This window comes from Harpegnathos saltator, unplaced genomic scaffold, assembly GCF_003227715.2.
Source record: "Harpegnathos saltator strain DR-91 unplaced genomic scaffold, Hsal_v8.6 scaffold51, whole genome shotgun sequence".
NCBI classification, from domain to species: Eukaryota; Metazoa; Arthropoda; class Insecta; order Hymenoptera; family Formicidae; genus Harpegnathos; species Harpegnathos saltator.
The window spans coordinates 1,080,684-1,092,699 of NW_020230327.1; the positions used below are offsets into that span (position 1 = coordinate 1,080,684).

Here is a 12,016-nt window from a genome sequence, read left to right on the forward strand (position 1 = left end):
GGCAAAAATTTTGGAAAACAGCCAGGATTGTACGCGCACACACATGCAAGCACGTTCTCGGTCTCTCCGAGTCTTTCTGTCTCTTTCTCACTCATTCACTCGTATTCATTGCACGACCAATGCGAAGCGGCGGTCGTGCGTGGTGGGGGATGGACCAATGGACATCCCGCGACGATCGTATAAATGCGTTGAAACAATCGATGCGTTAATCAATAATCCTGCGGTTATTGGAAGCGTTTACGTCAAGACGATATGGCAGCATACATGAACGAAGAATATTATGACATGCTATTATGACACTCGGAGCCTGTCACGGCCAGGTCGCCGCTGCTGCTCGAAGATACGCCGAGCTGTACCCCAACCGAGCAAGACATCCGTCGCATCACGTTACAGATACAAAATACAGATTTTTATGCTGGCAATGAATATTGGAACGTAGCTAGTGTATAACATGTGTAGTGTGATCAGCTGATTGCTGAGGGTACTCCGCGTTAGCGCCCACGTCTGACGGTGAGTTGCGCCGCACCTGTCTATCTCCCGTACCCGACCCGCAATAGGTCTACTATTTTTGTTAATAATTTAAAATCTAAGCTTTTGCCAAAATTTTGCAAGAGGAAAAGTTGTTTTAGAATTTTATCAGGATTTTTTTTTTTTTTTTTTTTTTTTTTTTTTTTTATTTTATACTTTATAATAAGGTTGTTTTGAATCATCCTGTATATATATTATTTTATGAGCAACATTTCCTAAGAGCAACACGATTTTATCTAGCTGTATCCTCTCAATCGAAACATTATTTTATGAAAAAAAGAAACACTATTATTACTTCCGAAAAGATCCTAGATTATTACTTCGATCCCTTTAACTTACTTTTCTGTGCTCTGACGAAAATTCAACATGGCGTACTGCAACAGGGAGTGTTTGCCATCGTTGACTACCGTTCCGGTCTCGTAAATGCTATCCTCCTGGAGTCTGACGTTGTCATCCTGCTGCCGCCACTCTTGGCTCGGGCTAAGTCGCTGGTTTTGCTGGTTTTTCTGATGGTTCGCCTGATTGACAGCTGACACATGGTTGGGCACGCGACCGAGCGGCACATGGTTCTCGTGCTCGGGAATTACGTGATTAGAATGATTGTGAGGCTGGATGTGGTTCGCGGAGGCGTGATTCGCCTGCGATTGGATAGTTTTCGTGATTTGAGATACATGATTTTCGTGATGGTTAGCCTTCTGGGGTGGTTTCTGATCGATCTATAAGTCGAACAAATAATTCGCATTAGTGACATTAATTTTATTAAGATTTTATTATTAAAGAAATCATAATTGATTTCTTTAATAATTAATAAATATAACATATATTATTATTTACTGAGAGTTTAGATTGTACAAAAAATAAATGTATCTTCGATACATGTATGTATGTTCAACGTTAAGATAATATAAATTATTTCACAAAGAATACTTGACTCATATAAAATTACAGAGGCTCTCTTATCATGATTCTTTTCCTAGAGATCTATAGAGGAGCAATTCACCCTCTTGCGGAGTATCGTGATAAGCGATCTTATTTATGAGCTAGTAAGCGAATCCATTTTCCGCGCGGCTTCTCTGTTTCTTTATTTCCGCGTATGTGCTGCTTGCATTTCCTCCTTTTCCCCGACGCTATCGCGCGGTACCGACGCATCGATCTTGGCACGCGAGAAAACGGGTTTTCCCCGGCCGCCGAGGCACCGCAGCTTGATATAGGAATGCAGCACAATATGACCATCGAGTGTTGGGGCTTTTTTTTTCAGTTTAAGCGGCAAAGAAACAAAAAGGAAGAAAGCGCGTATCGCGTAAATTAGCGGCGGCGCTTCCGCGCTACGCGCGATTTCTCGACTGCTCCCGCCGTCATGGCAGCCGGATATCAACATCTTAGCGAGAGAGCCGGGAAGAGGAGTGTCTCGTCTTTCCGATGGGACACTCCTCTCTCTTTTCACCAATCACCGAGATTTTTGATAAAAGTAGGTGATTGCATCCTGCCTATTTATTAATGACATTAACAGTATGCAGAGCAATCTGTTGGCAACCTGGCAAGGAAACCTACCTAGGGAGCGGCTCTGCTCTCGTAGATAAGAAAAATCGATTAATTATGCTCGTCGATAGCTGTGTTTCTCGATAATTACAAGTATTCTTCCATTATATACCCAATATCTTTGGTGTAATGAAAGCTTGAAATGCTGGAATGCTGTACACTTAAAATATACTGACGTTCGATAATTGCGGCTCTCATCTCCGAGAAAATAAATGGCTGTGGGATTTGACAGTCATTTAATCTCACCCCATTTTCAAACACCCTGTGAGAGAAGTAGTCGTCATTCCGTTAGATAAGACGCGGTATGCGTTTACGTCGCGAGTGCGCCGATACCTTGGAATCGGCCGAGGATACGAGAATGCGCACGAGCGAGCAGGATAAGCAGATGTCGACCCTGACCCACATAATCATTAATGCATCGAGACGCGACGTAAGATGTGGATGCGGTTGCTGAGCGTCCACGAAGCCATATTGCGACAGATAACAAGGCGCGCAACGGTCTAACGATTTCCGTAGCTATTATCGAGGCGTGACGTAAAGAAGACTGGAAGTGTGGAAGTAAACTGTGATGTAAAGAAGTGCGAATTGTATAAACGCGACAGGGTCGCGTACAGAGAGACACAAAAGACAAACACTGCGAAAAACGAGCGCTGCGTGAAACTACGAAACTATATTAAGAAACAGAAGTCGTTTAACGGTGATTGAGTCAATTAATAATTCAGCGCTTATATATTATATTATATTATGAGTAACTTTTATCTTTTAATAATTGGAGATTGATCTATTGGTTGGCAGCTGTTCCACTTGATGCATAAACAACATATAAATCTGAAGGATGTCCTTGCAAGATTTACTGGAAATTAGAATTATCTAGACAGAGAGCTGGTCGTTAAGCCGTGAAGAATTAGTGTGCGATAATAAAAATCCAATAAATTATGTCACCTGGTTCATTCGAGATCTCTCGCTTGTATCCGGGTCTATCAATTACGACACGAGATATTCGCGGTCCATTTAACGCAGTCTATTTGATTATACTTATCTCGGCTTTGAATGTTGAAAATGCTGAGATATTCCTACGTCCACCAATAATAATAGCAATAATAATGATAATAAACATGACAAATAAAATCGTGACCTGATAGCTCTTGACTTTTTCGTCTAGCTTCTTCAAGGTCTCCTGTATGGTGTTGAGCGTCTTATCGTTCGTCTTTTCTTCAGCTTGCATTTCGTTTTGCGTTCTGAGCTCCTCGAACCTCTTCAGGATCTCCCGGACGCTCAGCTTGCTTCCGTCCGCCTTTTCCTCGGTGATGGTCTCCATCTTCGCCATCTTGCGTTCACCGTTAGCTCGCATGATGATCTGCTCGCCATCGTAGAACTCCTGAATCATATCGTTCGTCTTTGGTTCCTCGTCCTTCAGCTTCTGCTGAGTCGACTTCTTCTCCCGAGTACTCTTCAAGGCTGCCGCGTTCTTGGAACTTCTCAATTCACAACCTTCCTCCATTCTGAGCTGCTCGATGGTCGGTTGACGTTGACTCGTTCGTACGATCGGGTTCAGGAAAGATTTTTGATCCAACCTGGACATGTCTATCCTGGGGATATTTTCATACTCGAACTTTTGTTGGCCGAAGGACTCCTTTCTGAAAAGTTCCGATCCCTGTTTGATATTTTTGTTCACGTCCAAGTGATCCTGCTCCATCTTCTTCTTTTTCCTGCCGTCTTTCGCGAAAAACTTGATGAAGCTGTTTCTCTCCGGTTTTGGCGTCATGTCCAAGTGCGAAGCTTGCTCCAAAAACGCTCCAGAATCGTCGGTATGTCCATACTCATCACTACTTAATTCGGATTCGGACGATTTCATCAGCAGACTATCGGGGGAATTGGTCTTACGGTCCTCGTCGGAGAAGCTTTTCGCTTCTTGCCTGCTTATGAAGTGACTCTTCTTACGATAGCCCAACTTAGAGTCCTGATTTACGTAGTGCTTCCGATAATCGTCGTCCAGGTGGCTGAAGAGATTCTCGGGCGTCGACTTGCGATCCCTCATCATATCCTTCCGAAGATCCGAGACGTCTTCTTTCCGGATATGGTCACTGGAGTCCCATTTTCGCAGGAATTCGGAACGGCGCACGATTCGCTGTACGTTGCTGAAAGTCTTTGGCTCAAAGCTGTGGAGCTCGTTCTCCGAGGACTCGGAGTAGTCGGTGAATTGGTTTAGAATATCCGGACGGTGTTTTTGCCGACGTCTCAACGTCGTTGGTAACTCGGCCCAGTTGCTAATGAGTCTCCTGGAGAACACTCCTTCCGTATCGGACACTTCTCTCTCCATAGTGATACAGCTGAGCGGTGTTCGAGGACTCTTAATGGAAGGCATGTGTTAATCGCTCGGAGAGTCGAAGTCGTTTCACTTCGGAAACTCACGCGTGTGTCTTTCGACAATTCCGATAAGGGAAACCTTAATATCCCATTGCTGGTGTGCGCCGCTAGAATCGGCTGCCTAGAATTGCCGTTGATGATGTATTCGTAACCTTGTCTCATGCACTTGTCGGTGTCATTCGGCTGGTAAGATCTATACGCACGAGGCAGCGGAGCCCTACTAATTCCGAACAATTGTAATTTCACTCGGATCTTCCGAAGGATGTAGATCGCGGAAGAAGGACCTTCCGCGGCACGTCGTGAGAAACGACAGAGGAGACTCTCGTGAGACCGGCCGAACAATGCACTTTTAATTATAATTACCTCGCACCAACAAACTCTCCCCTATCACGGCGAGCGAGAAAGCCTTCAAAGAGCTTTCTTAGAAACGTCTATCGTCACGTGACGATCCAGCACGCAATCTTGCTCGTTTTCAAGTTGCACTGGTTCGTTCGAACAGATCGAATGCTAATCGCAAGGAAGTGCCGCTGATCACCGATCGACAATAAAATCGGTGCGAAGATTCACCGACAGGCGCTCGTCATCCTGATGATCGTCGAGACGTGTCGCGAGAGACGGGAGGGACGAAGATAACAAAGGATTTATCATGGTTTTGCTTACGTAAGTACGGACCCTTTCGACCTTACTCGCGCAAGATCGTTAACGATCGTGCAACCGCCTTCGCGTTCCGTTCATCGTTGCGTAGTACACATCGCCGTTTTTACACGGAGCGTGAAAGGTAGATATCGATCTCGTCTGTGAGAGAATAATGGCTGTTGATTAACCATACATTCGAGGCGGAGAGCCTTAAAAACTAATGATAGGCCGTCATTATCATTGTATTAACCTTGCAGCTATACACGGCTGCATGACGCCATGCCGAGTTTTCCTACTAGCTTCTGTCTCTCAACGGATTTGTAAACAACACGATCGTCAGAATTTTCTTCCACTGCCGTTAACTCGCGCTTTGCCGCCAAAGGTTCCATTTAATGGTGGCCGACACTTCTCCAGGAATCTCGTCACTTTTAAAGATTTGCGTAGAAGCTAGTCAGACCTAACTTTCTCGATCCCCTAACCAGCCAGAAGTCCAGCAATAATTTTATTTGGAGACATTCTTTCCTTCTTGCTGTTACCGTCCCTCTCGTCGGTCTCTTCTTCCAATTTCCTTAGCTTCACCAAAAAATAAAGTCCTATAATTTGCCTTACAAGTATTTTCCAATTTAGCGAAGTTGCATGTCACGAAGAGAGAAAGACACAAGTTTCTCGCTTGATATAATTTCTTCTCCGAAAACTTTAATTTAATTCCCGATCCAGCAACGTTATCGCTGTTTCTTGTTGGCTACTGCGCAGTATTGAGTTCCTTTCCTCACGGGCGAATTTCAGTCGACGAGCTCTCTCGCCAAATGTCAGCTCTTTTCGAGGTCTCCTACACCGGAAGGGAAGGTTCAGCGCGAGTGTGCGGCGCGTTGCAGCACACGGCACGACGGCAGTCGATGAACTGAGGAGCCGCGGCCGCAAAGCTTCTGATAGGCACCGTCGTTCCCTACCGGCTGTATTCTGTTAGCTGATGCCTTCGGAAGACGGATATCTGGGTCGGGCCCCACCATCGGTGCTCTTCGCGGTATGCGTGGCATACGCTAGTATGGAAAATCATGCTGCGCGCCGCTCTTACCGAAGAAGAGGATGCTCTTCTCGCGCCGCTCGATCTTGTTCGATCGGAACGCACGTTCCGGAATGTCCAATGAGATGCATGTCGAGGAGCATTACCGCAGGAATGTTTTCTTCGCCCGGCAGGAAGACACCCGCAATGAAAAGCGGAGTCGTCGAAAATGGAGTGAGGTTATAACTGTTCTGACGCCTCAACCTTGCCGCTTCCAGCCGATTAGGCCGAAATTAAAATGTAACGATAAAGTGAAAACAGTTGCCCACATACGCGGATTGTCCCAGATTCATGGGACCTGTTTTTATCTGGATTTCTTTCGGCTCCTCAATATTCAGCGTCCCGCGTCTCTCTAATTAACTTTCCGAATAATAAATAAACGTTGAATACGCGTTGATACAAACATCATCAATTAAGTTGAACGAAAAGTGGGACATTTTTACGCATACATATCCGTACTTTCCAAGTCCGATCAGGCGAAGAACTTTTTTTTCTCAATTATTTAGAACGTAAAAAGTTGGATCTCGAGTTTTGGTCAAACGTAGAAAACTACAGTCTTCTGCGCGATACACGCCTGATTCACGGCACGACAATACACATCACGAGCACAGCAATGAAATAGAAATCGGAACCGGAAAGCGGAGGAAAGAGTCGGAAGCGATAGCTCATTATGCTAGATTATTGTGATTCAGGCTCGATGAGAGCAGTGCGCAAAATCTCCAATCCCACGCCCGTCATGCGCGATGGGACTTCAATTTTCCTGCGTTCTCGTCTATTGAAGAGCAAAACCGGAAAATTCCGAAGGCGCCGTCATTCGGTTTCCCTTTTCGTTCCTTTTCAGGGTTTAGGAGACCGCGGAAGAGCAAGTTTCGGAGTTCACACGGTTGTGCAGGTGATGCACCTGCCGCTAACGTTTCCTGTGAGAAACTCGTTACCTGTGAGACCCTTAAAAGCCGTTACCTGCGTGACCCTTAAAATCCATCACCCTTAATTACCCAACACGTAACTCGATATGTATATAAACGTACGCATAATTTTCATTGTCTTGGACCGCGCGGAAACGCGCGCAATTTTTTATCTCTATATACTAAAAGTTGCTAAAAAAAGAAAAAAATTTCCTTCTTCATGAATTTACCGCAGAAGCAATTTCCGTTTCATGAGAGTCTCACTTTTCGGAGCGTTTCATTCACGATGGCGAGAAACTCGGGTCGGTTTCCGTCTTTACATCAGTGATACTTTCTCGCTTCGCGTTCTTTCCATGGTTTCGCTTCGACATTTTTCTCCTACCGGTTCGGGGAACAAAATATTTTCCGCGATCCGGATTGCTCGAGACATTTTTTGCTCACTTTTAGAAAGACTGGTTGAACGACAGCGAATGCATGTGTATGCGGGAAAACTCTCTTTCTCTCTCTCTCTCTCTCTCTCTCTCTCTCTCTCTCTCTCTCTCTCTCTCTCTCTCTCTCTCTCTCTGTCTCTCTTTCTCCTCCCCCTCTACCTGACATTTTCCATTTCTATGCTCTTTCGTTCCGCAATTTTAGTCGCCGAGGCATCACGTGAGGATGCACAAAGTGCAAACGCCATAAAATTTAATGCCACTTATTATTATACATTCTGTCTTCTTGCAACACTTGCATTACGTTAACGAAGAGTATATTTTAAGTGTACTTGGTCCGAAGGTTAACTCGACGAAAATAAAACAATAATATTACGTTTCAATTTAGAACGTCTCGTCAGAATCCAGCATGCGGCTTAGCTTCATAATATGATTTTAAGTCTTTTAAAATTCTTTTTTAAACCAATAATTTTCTGAGCCGCAAGCAATGTTTCTTACACGAAGAAGATGAAAAAACTATTTTGAAATTCGTATCGCTCCGTAGAAATTTAATTAGGAGCTACATCTCCGTTTATCTCCTTGCCATCATCCTGCGCCAGAATCATAATTATCATTCATCCCTAACAAGTAATTATAATTAATTTCTTGGCTTCGAAAAATTACCATTATAATTCCGTAAAAGAGTAACTTCCTCATTTGAGTAATAATGTGCAATAAATTAACAATATCCTCACCGAAGAAGTATGCACATTTTTATGAGATGTACATTTCTAGCAAATGAACTATTAATACGGGATAGGAACGCTTACCTTGCAGAATGGCGCACGTAAAACCTGGAAAATATATTATGAAACACGCTTTCTATAGCCATGGCATGTAGTTCCTGCCGTTTGTTGAGCATTCGTTCAAGGCATTCTTGAAAGGTCTCAAAGAGTGACTTTGTGCGAGATGAAAATTTGTCTGTGGAACGTTTGGAAAATTCTCCAATTTTACTCTACAGCTGTGTGCGTGCGTGCGTGCGTGCGTGCGTGCGTGTGTGTGTGTATGTGTGTGTGTGTGTATGTGTGTGTGTGTGTGTGTGTGTGTGTGTGTGTGTGTGTGTGTGTGTGTGTGTGTGTGTGTATGTGTGAAGTAGACGGAAGAACGAAGGGCATAAAGATAAAGGGAATTTGGGCCAACGTGGCAGAAAGAGATAATGAACACCGGCGGTCTCGCATTAGCAATTCAAACCGCTTCCGGTGCTTTCGTGCTAATGCGAGGAGGTACCACCTACGGTAAATGCGAGTTACTTGAACTCGGAATCACTCGAAAGAAATCCGAATACCTCTCACTCGACTTCCCTTTTACCGCATCATTCTCCGTGATGCCTCCGCCAAATGATATTAAAAAGAAAAAGAAATAGCAGGATGTTACATTACACTCTTCATCGCGGAGACTTCTTCCACGAGACGTGTGTGACAGACACAATGGTGCTACGCGACTAATTAAACCGGTTTCCTATGGGTGGCTGCCACTTGATATTTTCACTCCGCCGATGATTTCTTCCCGCGAGTTAATGTTCTCATGTCATACTGAGTCGCGTATTTTTACGATAGACCGTACTCGAAACGAGCGACGAGGTGCGCAGTGTGCGTGGCGCACGTTGCGTCGCATACCTCCGTGCCGATCTTTTGACATCATCCTGCAGACTGTAGCTGCCACGAAGCGACATTTGTTCGTGTTTTTACCGCCACTCGAGGAACACAGCACGCACTCGCTCGCACGATCACGTAACGCGGGTTTTCTTGCTGTTACATAACCCGCGATGGAATTTGAAATTGCGTGCATGCTTTATCAATGACCGCTTACGCGACCTCGACTAATAATCACCCTAATCAAGTGTAATGCCGATATGCGACATGGAGCGAATTGCACGTGTAACTGCCAATAGTCGCAAAGTGAAAGTAAAGATGGAATGAAAGATTCTATGCAGCGCGATTGCACAGGAAGGCATGAGCTTCAAATTACCGTCGCTATCGAGTGATACAGATTGTTTTCACAATTATCGCTATCCGGCCGAGCACGTCTTATCTGTGGCAAACATTGGTAACATTATTGAACGTATACGTGTTAACACTGGAGAGACCGAGGTAGCCAATTTGGCTCCTCACAAAATGTAAACTGCTATAACTTTTCTCAACTTTGCCTCCGCGTGATATTCTTTTGTGACTTTTCATCATTTCTCATGTGCTTAAGTTTGGTAGAAAACTTTTTCAATTATATAAGATGGTCGAATTTTTATTTAATTATCTGCCTAGAAGAACCGTTGGAGCCAATTTCCCTTATATCTGATATTGCATTTTCATATGTTTTACAGGTTTATTTTACAAGTTTTATGACTTTAAATAGATAAATAAATATTTTTATGTGTATCTATCTATTTGTTCGCTTGAAAAACAATTATATACATACATATGTACACGTGGATATACATACATATATGCATGTGTATAGCATCTCGCCGTTGGCTAGTTCATACTTTTTATAATATTTTGGCTTTTGCTGCTATAAATGCATGGATTATATACAAAGAAGTTACATGTAAAAAAATATCAAGAAGAATCTTTTTACAAAATCTCGCGGAAGAGTTGAATGCACCATATGTTGTCCAAAGACGAAAGTCCCAAAATTTTGATTCAACCGGAGAAGAAACTGAATCCGACGATGCTTCGGGCAAACGACCATTTTGTCAAATGAAAAAAAAAAAAACTGCAAAAAAATCATAAAGTTGGAAAATGTCGTTCGTGTAAAAAATTGTGTGTGATAAATGTACAAAGAAAATTATGTACAAATGCGTTTCCTGTAGTACATAACGGTGTTGTATTTCACTTTCAACAAGACTAAAACGAATTTAATGTAATATAACTAACAGTTCTTTTTTTGTTCAATAAATTAACGATATTATTGTTAAAACGTTAAATTTCACAATTACCTATACGTTTCGTTTCTTTCTGTTTGTTATTTACGAAAAGATATGCTTGGAGCCAAATTGACTCCTACGGTTCTTCTAGGGGAGTCGTCAAATCCGGTCCTTCTGATGTTAAGGATTCGCTTCTGCGACATTGTCTTGACTCGCGCGAGTATTTTGATCCGCGTTATTGATCGTATATCCAACTCTCTCTCTCCCCCTCTCCCCTTCCGAGGAAAAAAATTGGCGTCGTCATAGACGCACTTGATCCGCGCCATCAAGGTGAAATCTTTAACGACCGTATTGAGAAAAACTGAGCGTTCCCAGTAACAACTCTTTTGCACCTAGCCATCGATCTGTCGGACGGACGGGCGAACGTCCGTCACGCTGAACAATCCGCTTCTCGAATCGCGTGCGGCGACGATGCATGCAGGTGCATCTGTCGGACGTGCACAGCGCATGTTATGAGAAATCCGATCTCTCCGCTTGCACAAGACGCTCGGGACGGATTTCTCCCTCCCTCTCCTTCCCTCTGTCTTTCTATGTCCCCCTCCACCCCCCGCGCAAAAAAACTCCGCTGTTCCGCGGCCGTAATGATTCACTTAGAATAGGCGCGATCAAGGTTCTTGGGATAAAACACACGGAGGAGGAACGTTATTTTCAGCCACGGCTCTGTGCGTCTCGGTAGAATTACAACAAGGCAATGAGGATCGCACCAATCCAAAGCACGCATCCAAAATGGTCTCCTCTGTGAAAATTATGACGACGGGAGAATTTCAGAAACGAAAAGAAGGCGCCCGCGAATATGCTCGCGACGAAAATCGAGCCAATGTGGTGTAATCTTCGAGGACGGCGAGTGCGGCGTCGGTAATGGATCGCTAATTCCGACGTTCACTAACGGCGGAAAAGGGGAGAGATCAAGGGAGAAGAAAAAGAGACGAAGTGTGTGTGTGCAGAAGGCATTGGCCAGCACATATGACCACTCACTGGAAACGTAATTTACACTAGGCGTTGCCTGCGGTTGCCTCGGTTACGGCTTATGAAGTACCTCATGCCGTTATAATTCCTACACTGATCGTTAATTGGTCGTGGACGAGCGCGCGCGGTTCGAGACCACCTCCGGCGAGGACGAGCGGACGTTTTACTCACCAGTTTGATGTATCTGCCGATCATCTCTGCCAACTGCGGGGCGCGATTGGTGTGCAGAGGCAGCCTGACTCCCGACGCGATCTGCAATACGCACACGCCCGCCCTGGAGGAATTCACGGAGACGATGTCCTCCAGCGGCAGGGTCTCCAGGATTATTAGATCCCCGTTGGATGTGCGTTTGATCAGTCGGAGTCCGTGATGCGACACCGCCACGTGCTGCGTTTCTGGGTGTTGCGGGCCGATCTGTGGAGGAATTAGTGAGATTCGAATGAGGCGGAAGTAAAATAATGTCGGCGCCATTGTTCTCACTCGATCGAGATGCCAGAGAATCGGAACAATTTTAGGTCTATTTCGAGATCGGTTTCGGAAATTTTGATTTGGGATCGATCAACTGGTCACGCTCGGACGTTTACAATACCGTGAGCTATTTCTGTTTACAAACTTGGTTTTAGTC

General features: G+C 44.4%; 1 protein-coding gene across 4 annotated transcripts in view; it reads right to left on the reverse strand.

Annotated features, from left to right (window-relative positions):
- Positions 1-12,016, reverse strand: part of Myo10A (unconventional myosin 10A) — a 41,577-nt gene that overhangs the window by 4,804 nt on the left and 24,757 nt on the right. For all 4 annotated transcript variants that reach the window (XM_011139386.3, XM_011139385.3, XM_025302667.1 and 1 more), the window contains 2 exons: positions 11,563-11,805; positions 868-1,244 (listed from right to left, as the gene is read on the reverse strand). In XM_011139386.3, the coding sequence (XP_011137688.1) occupies positions 868-1,244; positions 11,563-11,805 (620 nt within the window). The remainder of the gene's footprint in view (positions 1-867; positions 1,245-11,562; positions 11,806-12,016) is intronic.